The 19,482-nt window shown below is 41.5% G+C and overlaps 1 protein-coding gene across 1 annotated transcript in view; it reads right to left on the bottom strand.

Annotated features, from left to right (window-relative positions):
- Positions 1 to 19,482, bottom strand: part of TRPV1 (transient receptor potential cation channel subfamily V member 1) — a 76,881-nt gene that overhangs the window by 45,975 nt on the left and 11,424 nt on the right. The window contains exons 3-8 of the mRNA XM_088453675.1: positions 17,657 to 17,826; positions 17,401 to 17,553; positions 14,464 to 14,604; positions 12,480 to 12,778; positions 10,655 to 10,831; positions 9,010 to 9,168 (exon numbers count right to left, since the gene is read on the bottom strand). Coding sequence (XP_088309801.1) covers positions 9,010 to 9,168; positions 10,655 to 10,831; positions 12,480 to 12,778; positions 14,464 to 14,604; positions 17,401 to 17,553; positions 17,657 to 17,826 — 1,099 coding nt within the window. The remainder of the gene's footprint in view (positions 1 to 9,009; positions 9,169 to 10,654; positions 10,832 to 12,479; positions 12,779 to 14,463; positions 14,605 to 17,400; positions 17,554 to 17,656; positions 17,827 to 19,482) is intronic.

The raw sequence follows: 19,482 nt of genomic DNA, 5'->3' as shown, positions 1-19,482 counted from the left end.
CATGAACCAACTAATAAAGATTGGCGTGTGGTGTTAAGGGCCTGTCTACCACGCAATACCGATGTGACAAAATTTATCACAGATTGTGTATTGGATGGTGACGTTCCCTTAACAGACCAAGTAAACCAAGGTAACATTTCCCGCATTGTTACTCAATTGGTATATATTTCCCACTAGTAGTTAACTGGAACAAAATTTTCACCATAAAGCAAAAGGAGAGTGAATCTGCAGAAGATTATTGCGACCGGGCTCTGCAGGCTATCACCCAGTACACTGGGTTAGAGGATATTAAAGATAGCACTCACCACAGGGGAATGATAGTCACCAAACTCATGGACGGTCTTAAAGAGAACCTAAAGACCCGGGTTCAGACCTTGCAGCCTGGCTGGAGGGGAGTCACAATAGATACACTCATAGAATCTGCCATAGAACATGATAAAAACATCTCAAAGAAGAGAGAGACCCAGAGCGAAAAACTAATGGCTTTCAGTACCCAAGCTCTGGAAGGAATTACGGTAAAATCACAGCCAACAGACACACGCATCTACACACACACTTACACCTGAACAGTTATATGCCCTCACTAATCCCACGCAACAGCAAACACAGCTCTATTCCACTAACCCTACACAACCACAGGTCCCATACTACTCACAAACTTCATATCCCCCACAATACCCTTATCCTCCATATCCCTACCCATATCCACCACCTTTTCCCCCTGCTCAAACCTCACAACAACCCGTGTCTTCCTCCGATCCATGAACATGTTTTAATTGTAACCAGCCAGGACATTTAAGTAGAACCTGCAGAGTAAAAAGGGTAGGACCCCCAAACCATTGGAGAATGGTAGCCAACACTAGGGGTCAGGTCATACCTGTAATCTACAGATAGTCAGGTTAACGGGAAGTACTAGGGAAGAACCGGTCATGATGGTTGATGTAGCTGGTACTAAATATCCTTTTTTGTAGACACAGGGGCGACCAGGTCAGTGATAAAATCTCCCGTTAATTTACAGGTGACCAACGAGACAGTACCAACAATGGGGGTAACAGGTAAAGTGGAATGTTATCCTTTAACAAAATCCACAGAGGTTACTATCGGGCCGCTGCATACCAGGCATTCTTTCCTTCTGGCTGCTGCGGCTCCTACTAACCTGCTGGGTAGAGATTTGTTATGTAAGATGGGATGTGTTATATATTGCACCCCTGATGGCGTATTTCTAGATATTCCAGGGAGAGTTGTGCACGAGGTGCTGGATATGTTGGACACTCCCCAAAGGATAATGTATCACTCTACCAGTTTAAATGAAAATCCATCACGGGTGGATCAAATGTTGTCCCAAATTCCAGATTCCCTTTGGACTAAGGATGGACAGGACACTGGATTAATGGCAAACGTAAGCCCCGTATTGGTAAATTTAAAAAGCGGTAGGCAAGCCCCAAAAATTCCCCAGTACCCACTAAAACAGTAGGTAGAATTAGGGGTTTTTCCAATAATTGAGCGATTATTGCAACAGGGAATTTTAGTTTGTACAGCTAGTGTATCCAACAGTCCGATCTTTCCGGTGAAGAAGAGTGGTGGGAGGGGTTATAAGCTGGTACAAGACCTTAGAGGTGTTAATAAGGTAGTAGAGAGCCAATTCCCCGTAGTGCCAAATCCAGCTGTCATTCTTATGCAGATCCCACCAAATGCAACCCATTTTACTGTCATTGACCTCTGTTCTGCTTTCTTCTCTGTGCCTCTCCACCCTGACTGTCAGTATTTATTCGCATTCACATACAGAGGTGTACAATATACATGGACATGATTGCCCCAAGGTTTCATAGACAGCCCCAGTATCTTTTCCCAGGCATTGCACGACTGCTTACAATCTTTTCAACCTGCCAATGGATCTGTTCTAATTCAATATGTGGACAATTTATTGCTATGTTCTGATTCATTTATGTCATGTTTGAATGATACTAAACTTTTGTTGCTTCATCTCTCGCATACAGGACACAAGGTGTCTAAGGATAAACTACAGCCGTGCCAATCCAGAGTAAAATATTTGGGACACTGCCTAACCCAGGGTTTACGACATCTCACAAATGATAGAATCCAGGCCATACAGAACATGACACTGCCGCAGAATCAACAGCAAATTCGTACCTTCTTGGGAATGTGTGGATACTGTAGAATGTGGATCCCAGGTTTTTCTATTTTGGCCTTGCCTTTGCAGGACTTAGGGCCTGATTCAGAGCCAGACGCTCTGACAAGAGCACTCGCTCTGAATCAGGGCCCTCCTACCTAAAATTGGAGCGGCCTCCTGGCCACTCGCACAGCTGTGGGTAATCACCCACAGCTTATGCGAGCGGCCAAAAAGATGGTCAAGACCATCGGGCTTGCGATGAGATCCTGCGGTAGGGTCTCGCTGCCGCAAGCACAGGAGTGCTTTTGGCTCTATCAGACAGTGATGTCAGTGGGGCCGGCCCCAGACAGTAGGCGTTCCCATGGGAACACCTCCATCTGGGCAGCAATGCCCCCGGCACGCCCACCAAAGGGGGCGTGCTGTCACTCACCATCGACAGCACGCCCCCTTTGGTGCGAGACCCATAGCGACGGCTTGGCCGTCGCTATGCGGGTCTCGCGCATGCGCACGACGGAGCTCCCTCCATCATTCGCATGCGCACTAGGGCACCATCGACCCGCTTGCGAGCGCTCGCAAGCAGGTCTGAATCAGGCCCTTAGTCTCTTCCTCAAAGCCCGATCGTGTCAAACACACAGAGGAATCAGAGCAGCCTTTCCTTAATCTTAAGGATAGTCTGACAAAAGCACCTGCATTGGGAATACCTGATTATGAAAAACCTTTTGATTTGTATTGTACGGAAGCCTATGGTTGTGCTGCAGGTGTCCTCACACAAAAACATGGTGATGCCAGTAGGCCCGTAGCATACTACAGTGCCCAATTGGACACTGTGGCAAGATCACTCCCCACCTGTTTGAGAAGTGTAGCAGCTACCGCTCTATTGGTGAGTAAAAGTGAGGACGTAGTATTGGGTCATGATACGACTGTCTATACTCCACACGCTGTATCTGCTCTGCTGAACTCTGCTCAAACCAGACACGTCTCTTCAGCTAGGTTTACCAAATGGGAACTAGCTCTAATCGCACCTGCAAACATCACTGTTAAACATTGCAGCACGCTGAACCCAGCAACGTATTTACCATATGTACAACTTGATGTACAAAGGGTGGAAGGAGACGAGTTGCTGGCGGGAGGTGAGTTCATCGGACATAATGATGCACACGATTGTATGGAATATCTGAATCAGACTTTTACTGCTAGACCTGACATACATGACACACCTTTAGAGAATGTGGATGTGACTTTTTATATGGATGGGAGTTGTCATAGACAAACAGACACAGGTGAATTATGTACAGGTTATGCTGTTGTAAATGACACAGACATCATAGAAGCTAAACCTCTTGGTCCTCCTCACTCAGCCCAGGTGGCAGAGTTAGTAGCACTAACTAGAGCGTGTGAACTGGCAGCAGGCAAGTCTGCTAACATTTACACTGACTCTAGGTACGCGTTCGGGGTGATGCACGATTTCGGGGCTCTATGGCGTCTGAGAAATTTTATGACAGCAGCAGGCACACCAGTTGCACATTCCCGACACATAAAAGAAGCAATCCAACTGCCCAAAGCGGTGGCAGTAATAAAGTGTAAAGCCCATACATGTTAGGATGATCCGGTGTCACTGGGCAACAACAGAGCCGATGAAGCTGCAAAATGGGCAGCAGGGTTAAAAATGTTTTCTCCAACTGAAAAAATTATGTCTTTTCAAACAATTGATATGCTGAAATTAATTGAGATGCAAAATTTGTGTTCAATCCAGGAAAAGTCCATCTGGAAATCCAAGGGATGTGGGCAAGAGTCCTCCGGGCTCTGGAGGGACGGACAAGGTAAGCATGTAGCCCCCAAAGCATATTACCCCAGCCTGGCTGAGGCAGCCCACGGTCTGACTCATCTGGGAAAACAAGGTATGTGTAAATTGGTGAGGGCATACTGGTGCGCACCAGGTTTTTCTTCCCAAGCAGAAAAGAGAGCAATTTCCTGTCTGACCTGCTTGAGGAAGAACATAGGGAAAGCGATCCCTACCGAACCATCCCACATTCCACCGACTGATGGACCTTTCCAGGTAATACAAAGTGATTTCATCCAATTACCACCCTGCAGGAACCTTAAGTATGTGTTAGTGTGCACTGATGTATTTTCCAACTGGGTTGAGGCCTACCCAGCGGCCACTAATACTGCTGCGTTTACTGCCAAGAAAATAGTTCAGGAATTTGTATGCAGGTATGGTGTCCCTAAAATCATCGAGAGTGACAGGGGTACTCATTTTACAGGTGATGTTTTTCAAAATATGTGTAAGCTGATGGGTATTAATAGCCGACTTCACACCCCCTACCGACTGCAAGCCAGCGCCAAGGTAGAGAGGATGAACGGGACTATTACTAAGTTAAGTAAAATCATGGCAGAGACTGGACTAGGATGGCCAGAAGTGTTACCATTGGTTCTACATAGTATAAGGACCACTCCCAGACCCCCTCTAAATCTGTCTCCCTTTGAAATACTGTTCGGTAGACAACCTCATTTGATTATTAGTCCACAGGAAAACTTGAAAGGTAACAACGAGGTAACTGTAAGGTATCTTATATCAATGAGTAAGCAGTTAAAACAGCAACAGCAGAAACTGAAATTGTTGTCCAATGATATGCCTGAAACTAACTGTCATGATGTTGAACCAGGAGAATGTTATGATCAGAAATTTCTTGCGTTCAGGTTGTTTGACTGATCGGTGGGAAGGTCCGTACCAGGTGCTGCTGACAAGTACTACATCTTTGAAGGTGGCTGAGAGAGATACCTGGGTCCATTCCACTCACTGCAAAAAGTCAATCAACCGGTGGGGAAACAAGTCGGAGACAAGGCTGATAGCGTGGACCTGTCGATCGTGAACTAGTTTCGGGAGGATTGAAAAGGTCGTAGTGAGATACCTGAACTAAAAGAAATTTGCAGGTCTTGTTCTGGCAATGGACGGGCCTGCTGTGTTCATTTTCATATTCTCTTTTAGAGTGTTCACCATTCTGGTTGGTTCTGGGATATCCGATTTCTGTGATGGGGGACCAATTGAGGAGATGGGAGCTGATGGCAGTGCTGATGGAGTGGAATCAGTAGGAGTGCAATGCCAATCAGGGGAGTGTCTGACCAATCTTAGTACTGTTATTGTTAAGAGAGCTATAATTCCGGATACTCGGGGACGGTGTGGAGGTTTATCGTCTGAAGATTCCTGTATTTGTGAACTTTGTGGGTCCCTAGTTGATGAGAACTGTATTCAACGGTGCCATCCTAAATATAACCCGTACTGGGGTGGGTATCCTCTAGAGGATTATCATAGCATGGTAGGCAAAGTGTTAAATCAAACTGATTGCTGGGTGTGTTCACATAATGTAGGGTTGGTCCCATTTCCGCTGAATATCACGGAAATTTTAGAATTACAAAAAGGGAAAACATTGGATGGAAAATTCCTCTCATCCAAACCACCTCATTTCAAACTCTATCAATTCCAAGTAGATAGATCACTTTTGTGTTTAAACATAACCAACCCCAATAATCCCGGGAGTTGGGAAGTGACGGGGAATAATCAGGCGATGACCTTCTCACAGAGAGCTGATAAACAGTCCATAAACCATGATCTGTTACGCTCAATTAAATCTAGTGGGAAACATTTTAGGTACCGGTATACATTGAGTTCCACCAAAGAAATTATTGGTAAGGTACCAGATGGTTATTGTACTAAAATAATACAACCAGAAACTTGCATATACCAGATGGAAGAGCCTGAGATAGGATTGTTTGCAAGGGAAATGTGTTTAATGATAATGAAGCATACCATCCCTTATGTTCTCCCCGATAATGTGTATTTTATATGTGGAAGAAAGGCGTATAAGTGGCTCTCCCCGAGTTCCGAAGGTTTGTGTTACCTGGGAAGAGTAGTCCCAGAAGTTATGATCCTCACACATGAAATGATCGGTATCCATAAAAACATACCATCACCATATCTTCACACGCAGTATGAACACAGAGGCAAACGAAATATGATACCTGGTGACGTGCATAAAGCCACTCAGTTAATTAGTGAGACAACTGGCTTCCAAGTTTTAGTCGCACTGGATCCCACCAGGATCGCTCAGGGTACATAAAATTTTAGATATATTCAGGAACTTGCTAAATTGATAGATAATATTACCGAGATGTATGATGACACATTCAGGTATACAGGGAGAGAATTGCAAGCGTACAAGAATGAACTGGTGCAACACAGGCTAGTGTTACATTATTTAACTGCTGTTACTGGAGGGTACTTCGTAACTTTGGCCACCCAATTTGGAGTAAAATGTTGCACCTATGTCACCAATGATACCAGCGACCCCAAGGAGGTGATAAACCGGAAGATGGATGAAATTCTGCAGCTAAAATGGGAATTTCGTAAGAACTATAATGCTTCAGTGGCTGAAGTAAGGGAGAAGATAGAAGGATGGGTTTCACGGCTGAACCCAGTGAAATGGTTCTCAGGTCTAGGGGAATGGGTCCAGGAAGTGATCGCCAGCATAGGCAAATTCTTGATCCTTATACTGATTGTCATCATAATAATTGGCCTATGTGTCCGGTGTGTTCCTATTGTGTTGAAGTGTGGAAAATGTAAAAATAGAGTAAAACGAAAGAACAAAGTTATGGTGGTGGTCAGCAATGGCAATATGAATACTGAGGTAAATATAGAACTGCATTACACCCCTGAACTAGGAAATACCATCATTTAATGTATTATATTTAGACATGCATAGAATGTATTATTGAAATGTTATTTTTAAAACACCTCAGATAATGTAGTCTCAAATTCCCCTTCAAGACTGCCTTTATAGGACTGGTGTATCCCCACACCTTTCACATGATCTTCCAAGATCCGCAGTGTGCGTATAATAGTCGTTTTATGTCCTCACTCAGAGACACATTATTGATGGATTAAGAACCACTTTGTGCCATCCCATAATAACACTAAATAATATATAAATGTAAGCCTAAATTAATTTTTAAATCAGATTGTGATAGTATGTTGTTCGCTATCAAAGGGTGGACTGTCGAAGCTGGATAATTGGCTGAGACAAGACCAGCTTAAAATGAGGTCATAACGACGCCATCTTGCGACTGGCCGCAAGACGCCATCTTGTAAATCAGATCGCAAAACGCCATTTTGCGAATGGCCGCCCAGCACCATTTTAGCTAATATCACACTTAAGTACATATGGTGATGTTACTATTAGCATCATGTGATTGCATCTTACACCATTTCTCTTACACACATAAATACGCACAATTGCGCTGTTAACTAGTCGCATATTAGCGAATGCATAAGATCCTGTATGAAAACGCTGTTTATTAGCTTCATGCACACGCATCTGCCCCAAGTTAACTAGTGTCTTTATATCAAACCCCAAACACTTACACAGTACATATTCACATAAAAGGTTTCATAAGCTTTAAAGTATAAGATTCAAGTTTGTTCATTTATTATAATTGCTGTGAAATAAAGGTTATTTAGTAGCTCAGGTTTAATACATGATAAGTATGCCGTGCTTGGTATTATACTGATCTGCACCCTCTCCACAGCTTCCCGATATCGTTGGTGTGAAGATCGCAACATGCATTCTCAACTTATGGACCGCAGAGACTTAAAGCACCGAAATGTACATTATATGACCAACTGTTAAAATGTGCATGAGGCAGGAAACCAGAGACAACCAGTTGTTAGAGGCTGGACTGTGTCTATTTGAATCAACCTCCTTGGGAACCAATGGCATCAGCGACAAGCCTCTCTATTGTGTTGTCTGTTTCTGTGAGAGTATAAACGTGTGTGTTGTGACCCCAGTCTGAGTCTTCTTGCTGAATGTTGATAGACGGGGGTTTCTTGCTGAAGCCTACATCTGGTCCAGAGCGATGCGTATGTATAACTGTACTTGGGTCTGTATAATTCTTTGCGCTAAATTGTACTTGGATCATAGCGTGTAACTGACTGTACTTTTACTTGAAATATCACTTTGTGCTTTGGAACCACAGTTTCAAGGTCTGGAGTCTTTTATTTACTATATGACTGCGTACGCAAAATAGCGTCATCCTTAGAGGTTTATAGGCAGGATATATTAGAAGGTATAGGCAGGATATTAGAAGGTATAGGCAGGAGTGTATAGAGGTTCTAATTCAATATCCTTAATTTTATATGCTGACATAATGACCATGTCTATATTTGTATGTCGACATAATGACCATGTCTATATTTTGTATGTTGACATAATAATCATGTCTATATTTTGTATGTTGACATAATGACCATTTTTATATTTTGTATGTTGACATGGGGTCAATCCTATTATGTGCAAATGGTGCGAGTTGCCATTGCAACAATGTTAAAATGCCGGCAACGGACCGGCACTTCGCACCCTTCGCGGGCCTCCATGAGCCCGAATTCGCAAAATTTTACTCGCGAATCCAGGCTGCCGTAAAGTGCGGCCATTACTATGGTGACTCGCACCGGCTAGATCATCGCGGCTAATAGGATCTATATTATGTCTGTTGACATTTTGACCATGTCTATATTTTGTGTGTTGACATAAAGACCATGTTTACATTCAGGCCATGTCAATATTTGATTGTCTACATTATGTCCATGTTGACATTTTGATTGTCTACATATTGATTGTTGACATATAGGCTATGTCGACATTTTGGTTGTCTACATAATGTACCTGTCAACTATATGGTGTCTATATTATGTTAAGCTGTTTTGTCTGGAAATAATTTCATGAGATCCCCTTCCACAAAAAAACACTCAGAGAATGAATCCCACTGAAAAGGCAGAGGCTTTTTTGGAAAATCAGTGATAACAATAAAAAAAGATATGAACTTACATTCCCTGTAACTGGTCTGTAGTAAGCGGCTATGGTAAAAATGGTTATATATATCACATAGGTCAAGAAGTTAAAGTAGAATATGCGCTTGACAAAACGATCCCACTTGTCTTGTAGCAGTCTGTTGAGAGGCTCCACTAGAAGCATGTCATGGCGGTTCTGCGGAATATGAATTGTCATTGCAAGTTCACAGTATGATATCTACAGGTCTACCAGTTAATAGTTTTGTCATGGATCTGTACAGATAATGACTGCTAATGCTGGACATACACTATACAATTATCTGTCAGATATCTGTCCAATCTGGCTGGTTGAAATGAAAATCTGGAAATGTATGGGAGCAAATGACAATCGACCATTTGCTTACAAACACTGAAAAACAGACAAAATTGGTCGTTCAGACAAATTGGTTAAAACACACGAATTTAACCAATTTGAACAATTGTTTTTTGTCTGTTTTCCAGTGTTTAAGACCATATGGTCGATTGTCATTTGCTCCCATACATTACCAGGTTTTCATTCCAACCAGCCAGATTGGACAGATATCTGACAGATAATTGTGTAGTGTATGCCCAGCATAACAGAGATACGGGAATGTTTTTCAAAACAATTTTATCCAGTTTTTCTCTTCTCAAATTATATGCTCATGTCTAGTTTTTTGTTGGCCTGATTCAGTAAAAAATTTAATTTAACTTTTTGTCTTGCTGTATACAGCTGCTATCCGAGGAAACAAAAAGGCTTTCGAATTCAAACAACCTTTGTACTAAAGGGTTGGGTGCAAAATTCCCTTCGCCGACATCCCGATAGGATTAGGATACCGTCACCTGTCGGTAGGTATCTTAACCCTACTCCTACCCCTAACCCGCTGCCTAAACCTAATCCCCTCTAGTGCCTAACCCTCCCCCCTAGTGCCTAACCTTCCCCTTAGTGCCTAACCCTTACCTTCCCCTTAGTGCCTAACCCAAACCCCTATCCCTCTCCTTAACCTCTCTACTTACCATCAAGATGACAATGTTTGGAATGCCGGTGCGGACTGGTGTCGGAGCCGGCATTGTGAACTCTGGCATCCCGACAGCCAGGATTATGACTACAACCCATACTAAATCCCTTACATTTTCAGTAATAGTACTTTGGGGGTTGCCCCTTCCCAAGAACAGTCCCTTTATAGCAACTGGAAAGCTTTAACTCACAATCCTTACTTTCTTATAATTCAGGCTCCTAATAATGACTACAAATGTTGGGCTGCAGTTTTATTACTCCATATGGCATGATGGACTTTTGTTTCCGTAGCGTGTGATTAGTGATCTATATGGACAAACTTTCTACATTCCTGCTATTTCTGATCCCAAACAGGTCAAACTCCAGTGAATTCTAAATCTTGGCAAATCACTTAGCTAACCTTTCTTGGCATCTGGCCATTCATTACCTGCCGGAGTCACCATGAATTGCAAAATGAATGAGCAAGAGATTGAGTCAGTGCCAATAGTGATTAGGAAGGATAGAGGGAAGGAAGTAGGAACAAATGAAAGGATACTATTTGGACAACATTCAAAACAAATTATATATTTTTCTTCTTACAGATGCATCTTTATATTTTTAAATTTGCACTTTATTTTAACAAGCCATAAAACCGAAAATGACTTACCGGTGTCTCACTGCTGTAAGCGATGATCTCAAGCACTGAGTTATTCTCTGTGGTGTCTACACCAGAGAGATCATATAGAGAAGAATGGACTGGGCCATAGGCCCACTCGGTAAACTTTCTAGATAGATGTCTGCACTCCGGGTTCTTTATTTCTCTCCTGAGAATATAGGCAAAAACCTACATGGACATAAAACATTCTGAATGAGATTTCTGTACATACTGTATATGAATGAATTTACACAATGTCTGCATGACTTGCTGTGTCTGGCTTGTTAGAGATATAATTATATATATATGTACATTTTCCATTATCTTAAACCCTTTGTAATATACATCTACCTCCTTGCAGGTTAGTCTTCAACAGATTATATATTCAACTATTTTAAACTATTCATCTGTTTAACAGTCTAAGAGGGGTATTCAATATGGGAGCGAAAAATCCATGCTGGACTTTCCGCTCCACATCAGAACTTTTCCTTGGATAAAGTATCGGGCGCGCGCCCGCTTTATCCCCATATTCAATTAAAAATCTACGAAAACGGGAGCCGGCGAAATAGGATCGGCGAAAAAAAATGGGATTTACCTGGAATAAATTGTAGGACCCCCCCTAAAGCTGTCAAAACATGGGGGATCACTATGGGTACCCCCGTTTTAACCTGCAAATGAAAGTTGGGGCTTTAAATAGCCGAGGCAGATGTTTTTTTTTCCAACATTGAAGAAGTGATGCAGAAGAGCACTTAGGTTATTTTTTTAAGTGGTCCCATCAAATTTGGGGTACATGAAAATGGGTACTAGCATATTTTTATGTCCCTAAAGTAATTTTTAAAAATTCTGCAAAAATGCACCTGCCGCTAATAGCCTATTCTAGAAAACACCTGCCGCATACTTGCAGAATAGCCCTGAACCTATTTCCCTATTTTTAAACATTTTTTCCACCCCAATTTTTAAATAAATTTTTTGGGGTGTCCCTATTTTCTATTTAAACTTTTTTTCACACAGTTATTTTTAAAATGTCATTCCCAGGGGTGCAGGCTATTTTTTTTAAGCCTGCACCCCTAAACCCCAATTCTGCACTTTTTTTCGCCACCTATTCAGTGCTGAAAAGATATCCCTGTTTTTTTTCAAAGACTTTTCGAACCTATTGAAATAATTGAAATCGGCGAAAATGACGTCATCGGCGATAATTTATCCGATATTTTCGCTCCAAATTGAATACCCCTGTAAGTGGCACCATGATTTCAACTAATATATACAGTAGTTAATTTGGCTATAATGAATTAACATGCACATACAAATACCTATGTATTCAACTTATTACATTCTTCAACATACACCACTTTGGCACAAAAATATATTATATTGCTAGCCAAGGTATGTGATTCCAGGTTATTATTGTAGCAACAGAGGAGTCTTACTGTCACCTTATACAAAGTTAGTATTCCCAGTCTGGTGCATTACCAGGAATAACTGTAAAATAAAGAAATGTAAACCCGTATAAATAAACCATGTAATTAACACCTATGCTACCATCAAAAAGTAAACATTTTAGGTGATGAGTCAATACCTCAAAATCTTGAAAAAGGCCTCACCCCGAAACACTAACTTTTCTGAAGTCAGAATAAATTATAAGTGCTTTGTTTATTGGTGTGAAGTAGCTCACCCTCATTGCATCTATACAGCTTTATTTACCTATATTGATACAAGGCATGACCTCTAACTATAGTTTTAAATATATTTAGACACTGTCTAATATAGAACCCTGACAATAGTAAATAACTATGTCCCAACTGGGAAATATCTTAACCCTGCGGACCCAATCACTTACCCCAATTTTGCCAGTTTTTGCTGCTAAAGTGAGAGGAGTTAGACCTTTCTTATTTGCAATATCTTCCAGTCTCAATGATGGCTTAATCTGTGCACCCAACACCAAAATCTCTCCATACATCTTGGTCACAAACTTTGTATTCTCTACCGTGTTGTCTGCAATGTCAACCAAAGCATGCAAAACAGTGTTTCCGAAAGAGTCCCGGGCAGCGATGTTGGCTGGAGAGTACTGGTTCTGCAGCAGATATTGGACTAATTGTATCTGGTTGGTGCAGGCAGCTAGAGACAGAGGCAGCTCCCCTAACAACACAAAATGAAAAAGGCAGTATTGATTTGTGCAAAATATATATAATTAATAAATGGGATTAAATGTAACTGCTTTGTAAAATTGTTTCATTCATATGGGAATTTTATGGGTATTTAGTTTTTCTTGGGCCATTTGGACAACATTTTTATTTACCATTTGGATTACATGTGACAATGGAATAAGACAATAACATTTTATTTTGTATTTAGTGAAGTGGTGGGTGAGGATTTGTGGAGCCTTTTACTCAATTTATATTTATTTGAAAGTTGTGTGTTTGTTTATAACTCTTTCAATCTAATGTTTCTTGAGGTCTCCTTTCAATTATACTAGGACAACAGGGATGACAAAGCCCCACATCCAAACAGTTGAGAAGAACACAGAAGCGTTTCAGCATGGGGCTAGTAGCAAAAGTGGTGATACTGGTTTTGCAACATCTCGTCCCCCTATATAGGCACATAACTATGATATAACAACCGAAACAAATTAGTGTTGGGCCTGGTTGAGGTTGATAGCTGTCTGGGGTTTTTTACATTACCATTTAAATATAATGATTTAGTGTACTTTAAACCGAGGCGGTCCTGGCTTCAGAGATCTATGGGGGGCTGGTTCCATTATAACTTCAGGGCCAGCTCCCATTGGAAATATTGGTGGAGCAGCAGCATTTCAGCAATAGATTTTATCTGATCATCACTGCTTTGTAAAAGAGGATGAGACTGCCCTGTTCCCCAGCTGGTATTTATTTGGCAAATTATGACTAAATCAGTAAAATATTCACCATTGACGAGTCTCTGAAATTTGCCCGAATTTCAGGATCACCTATATCAATTCATCCAATCTAGTTAGCATGCAATAACATGGGCATTCTTGTACCACAGTACAATGAAGGAACTTTATATCCACTGTTGCTGGGATGATATGGACAATATTGTTGTTTCTAAGGGCTCTATTTACTACAATCCGCATTGGTAATACAAATTGTAGTGTGATATTACCGAGTGAATTCGCATTGCGAATTCAGGCAATATTACAGGGATTTACTACAAATCCCTTGCAGGGACAGAGCTTGCAAGAAAGCTCTATCCCTGCGAATACTCTCCGCACACTAGTCACAGTATTTTCGGCAAAAAATATCGTGACAAGTGCTCCGGTCCCTGTAGTCAGGTAAGTTTGGGGTTTTTTTACTTTTTTTTTTTTTTACAGTGTATCAGCGTGTGGTTTGTTTAGACCACACAGCTGATCACTGGGGCCGGCTCTCAGCTCTGCTCTCCCCGTCAGAGCGGAGCAGGAGTCAGGTAACCGGGGGAGACCCTGGATAACGCCACCTCCAGCTGGCGTTATTATCACAGGGCTTTCCCCGTTATTTTTTAAAAATGTATTTTTAGTAATGTTGGCCAGATTACATTTCCCATTACAATTATGGGAAATGCGATCTGATTACTAAAAATAAGTGATACTTAGGGGTTGGAGTAGAATTTTACAAATTCTACTCCAATTGCCCTATAGTAACTGTAGGTGATACTAAAATAATGTGAAAAGGGTGTGAAAACACCCTTTTTCACGTTATTTTAGTAAAAATAATGTTAATAAATAGAGCCCTAAGTGATTTTGTATTTGCACTTTTTTTTAAATAGAATTTTATTAGTTTATTTTTCCCAGCTACAACTCCATTTATTCTCACCGAAATAGAAGCCAGCTCTCCCTTTGGCTTTCCGGAAAAATTCACCGTCTGCTCTTGCATGGACATCGGCTCCATGCTGAACCAAAATCTCCACAAGATTCATGTTCCTTCTTTCAATGGCAATGTGCAGAGCAGTCTGACCTGGCGGAAGCACCAGAATAAGTTAAGTTCAGTAACAACACTAAAAATAAACAAGATACAGGAACCCCACAAATTCTCTAACATCCCTAATAAACCAGGTGGCTTTACAATTCCCTTTCAAAACTTTCACTGTCTCCCTTCTTCCAATTTTCAAAAACTAGGGGCCATTACGTATAAATATATATATATATATATATATATATATATATATATATACATATATGCTAAGTTCTATTAATTTTAATAATGTAACAATGTAGATTGAGTTTATTGTTATTAATGCTGTTGTTTTGATTTACTAAAGCTTTTAACAGTAGGAAAACAGGACAAACACAAAACCGTTACATTATATTAGGTCAGTGGTTCTGAACCTAGGGTACCAGTACGCCCAGGGGTATTTCAACATTTTTCTATAATGGCAGGACGGGACATCCAGGTAGTAATTGTCCTAGGGATCTCTAGCCTCATCATGCATCACAGTACGACCCTGATAACAAAATGAAAAAGTCTATCCCTGTAAAAGAAAGTATATGTAGGCTATAGTTTTATTGTCAATTTTAATTTTTTCTTAATTTGCAATATACAGTACATGTACGATTCTATCTAGCATTGTGTTATTTTTTTCTTAAAGCATTTTTATCTAATAGAAATTATATTTATTTGCAAATGGTGCAGGGGCATATCTATAATGTGTGCAGAGTGCACAGTGGGGAGGGGGCCTGGGGGTCCGCTGCCTATACACCACATAGGGCATTAATCTTCCACAGGGTTGGGGTACAAGTGATGCAAATGTGCTACCAGAGTTGTACCCAGTTAGAATATTATTTAGGACCACTGCACTAGGTAAACAAGGTAAACAAAATAAATGAAGATATGAAAATATCTGCTAGTGGGAAAAGGGCACAGCTGAGACAAGAGAAGTGAGTGTAACTCACAGTGGAGATTGGTATAACTGTCAGGGGAGCATATTCAATTAGCTGTGGGACTTACACACAATGGGCTTTTAAATCCCGGGTTAAGAGCCTGTAGCTATTCAGTTACTGGCCGGGATAAGCATTGAGGGTGCACTTAGAGAGGATTTTCGCTCGCACCATAAGAGGGTTCAAACAGAAATCCTTGGGGCTTACCGCAGGCGTACATTTGCATTATGGATGCAATACATCCAGCCACATAACGCATGCATACTGGTATGACAAATGCAATTAAAATTGCAGAGGACGGCCCTTCTGAAAAGAGCTATCCTTTGCAAAGAGGGGAATTTCAGGTTTAAGAACCAGGGGTCCTTCTGTGCATTCGCTGGCCGACGTGCGAGCTTTGTGGGACACTGGGAGAGATACCATTGGATGAATGCAAAATGAAGCCAATATGCTTCTATTAGGCAACTTTCCAGAGCTTAGTACATATGGGGATTGCAGTCAAAACACAGAAAACAGCAGTTTTCAGAGTTTTGGCCCCATATTTACTTTAGTACATCCCGCCCTGTATGTGGTAACTGCATAGTTCTGGACAGGATGTAGTTATTACACCTACCATCGGGATGCCGGCTGCAGAAATCCCGGCGCCAAATTTCCAAACTACGGACAGAAGACCGACGCCCGGCATCTGATAGTAAGACTAGCGGGCGCCGTTAGCTGTTACCCATGGGAGGGGTGCTTGGTTTAAGCCCCCAGGGGGGGTTAGGGTTAGGTTGCCGGAGGGGGAGGTTAGGCTTAGGCTGGGGACATGGGGGGTTAGAGTTAGGCACCACTGGGGGGCGGGGTTAGGTTTAGGCACTAGGGGGGGTTAGTTTTAGGTACTAAGAGGGGTGGGTTAGGTTTAGGCACTAACTGGGAGGGTTAGGGTGCAGGGTAGGGTGGGTTAGGGTTAGGATGCTGTTGGTCTTTTGACAGCTGGCATCCTGATTGCCGGTATCACAACCCACTCTGGACACCTAACCCGGAATCTATGCCTTACTGCACATTAGCCGCTGGACTTACCACGGCATATGGGGCTTACTGCGGCATATCATTCAATAGCTACAGGGACTTAACCCGGGAGCTAAAAGCCTGTGGCAAATCCCACAGCTAGTAGAATATGGCCAAGGTTGTACCATTGTAATATAAGTGGGAGAAGGGTAAGCTATAATAGACAGATGTTTTTTTCCAGAGAGGGTTTATAGATTTGAAGGCTGGCGGAAAGTTTGATCGATATGGTAGGGAATTTTTTAAGTGGGTAGTGGCACAGTAAAAGTCTAGCAGACTGAATGACAGGTGTGTACCAGAGATGAAAGCATAGGTCAGAGCTACATCTCAGAGGGAAGAGGAAAATAATTAGAGATTATAGTTGAGATGTATGAAGAGTTGGTGCTGTGGTTGGGGTCTTTGTAGGCAAGAGTGAGTCATTTTAATAGGTTTCTGGAGGACATGGGGATCTAGGGTCAGACTGGCCCACAGGGGTACAGGGGAAACCCCCGGTTGGCCCCACTGCCTAAGGGCCCACCTCCTCCTCTAGGGATCAGGTTTCAGTTTGTGCACTTGAATTATACTGCACAGGACTATTGTGTATTTTAATGCACTACTGTTATTAATCTGGTACATTATCAAACATTCACTAGCAGTATTTACTATATATATGTATATATTTAAAGAGGCCCAGACCCACTCTGGAGGCTGGCTACACCCATAAGTATGGGCCCCTATCACTGCATTCCCCTGGTGGGCCCTTCATGCCCCAGTCCGACACTGTGGGGATCCAATGTAGAGATTTGTAGAGGAGAAGAAATAGATAGCACATATTTGGGTGACAAGTATACCGTACCTCTGTAATAAGTGTCTGTATATGCTGAATTTATAAATTCTTTCAAATTATCTGTTTTCTCTGCAATTTCTAGTAACAATGGAATAGTACTATTTCTTCCATAACTCAAATTCAACATTGCTTTGAGCAAGCACGTTTTCCCTGTTTCTGGTTCTGTGGAATAGAAATCAGGATATATAAATAAGAACCTATTTTTATGACCATGGTATAGGTTGCCAGAGTGCTACATTCATTTTAAGGTTTGTCAGCTAGTTACCTTTAAACTCTTGGTTAGTGAGACGCTTCTGTGTACGGAGCAAATAAACCAGTAGATCATCTAACTCATCACAGTCCCCATAGGCTACAGCATCAAAAATCCTAGTCCGGTCATACAATTTAAATGTTCTGTCCTTACAGCTGTTTGTGGAATCCACAGATGAACTCTGTCTACCAAATTCAAACAACAAATTGTTAACATAGATTATTATTATTTGGCTTATTTACATATCATTCTTAGGGGCCTATTCATCAACACTAAAATAACGTTTTTAAGGACATTTTCCTTAAATAACGTTATTTTGGTATTCATGAACAGACTTAACACAGGAGATATCACAGATATCTCCTTGCTAAGTTCCCCTGCGTTAATTTCCACACTCCCCATACATTAGTATGGGGATGTGGAAATTATGGTATTCATCAAATTCCGAAAATTATCAATTTTCGGAATTTGATGCAGTTACTATTCGCCACTGTGAGGTGGCGAATAGCAGAATCCACTTACCTGTATCAGTGTGTGCAGGTCCCCCGACGAGTCCCTCAGGCGCTCTGCTCCGTCCTCAGGCTTCGGAGGCTGGTCTGTCATGTGTGCTCCCCAGCAGAGCACAAGAAAGTTTAGAAAAAGAAAAAAAAAATTTTTTTTTTTTCTAATCTGTCATGTGGTCTGCTGGGAAACCACATGACAGACCAGCAGGACGGAGCCGGAGGCTGCTGTGCGGACAGGTAAGTAGGGGGGGGGGGGGGGGGAAGGTGAGCGGAGGGGGGTGGGGGGGGAGGGGGGGGGTACGAAACTTAACGCATCTGTAGGCAGTGCTGCGCATGCGCTGGTTTTACAGATGTAACAGCGCATGCGCAGCACTGTTTCCAGATGCGATAAGGTAGTGTAGGCAGGGAAAAGTATCTATTTCCCGAAAAGCTGTCATCGCAAAAATGACAGCTTTTCGGAATAGATACTTATGGAGAGGTGGAATGATGAATTCCACCTATAATTAGCTAGAACTCCATGAGAGTTCTAAAGCTAATTATCTCCATTGAATTTTTACGTTTAATGAATAGGCCCCCTAATATGTTAGATTTGTACTTTGAATTTTCTTTGATCTTCATGATGAGGCTTTTCCTTGGAAATGCACTAACCAAACGTGGGACCTTTGCAAACAGGTGTTTTTATTTTTAAATAAAAAAAGTTCAGTGGTACACATATACACTTTAACCAGTATGGGCCAAATGTAAGAGGGCGAGAGTTTAGAAAATGTGAGAGTTTTCTCACACTTTTAAAACTCAGCCAATGTAATAGAGTCCAAGAACAAAGCAACAGAGCAAACTCGCATGTTTTTCAGACTCAAAAAACTCTCACGATTTGAAATCTCATTTAGATGTTTTCCCAATTTGAAGATAAAACTCGACCAATGTGAGAGTTTATTGCTAATCTCTTGCATTCTAAACTCTCACCCTATTGCATTTGCCCCTACATCTGAATATGTGACAGGTAGACAACTGATTGTACAAGGATTATTTAAGTGTGTTTTAACTAAATATGTGAATACTCAGTCAATCGGGGACTGGTTGCTTTTTAAGTATAATTTTAAAAAAAAACTTTTATTAATTGACTTTACAGAGTGTTGAAGTCTCAGAAAGGCTTTGGCCATTATCCAATTTTCAGGGGCGAATAACGTGAATTCTTCGCCGATAATATCCGTTATCGCTGATATTTTTATATCCTATTTGTTCGGCTGAACAAATGGGATTATTTGTCCGAAAAGAAATAGGATACATGATAAGTTCACGGACGTTTGTGTTTTCACCATCATGGTGGCAAAAACATGG

This window comes from Taudactylus pleione, unplaced genomic scaffold (assembly GCF_031769625.1).
Source record: "Taudactylus pleione unplaced genomic scaffold, aTauple2 ptg000585l, whole genome shotgun sequence".
Classification (NCBI taxonomy): domain Eukaryota; kingdom Metazoa; phylum Chordata; class Amphibia; order Anura; family Myobatrachidae; genus Taudactylus; species Taudactylus pleione.
Note: the sequence above shows the minus strand (reverse complement) of the source record. Positions and strands in the feature narration are given on the sequence as shown.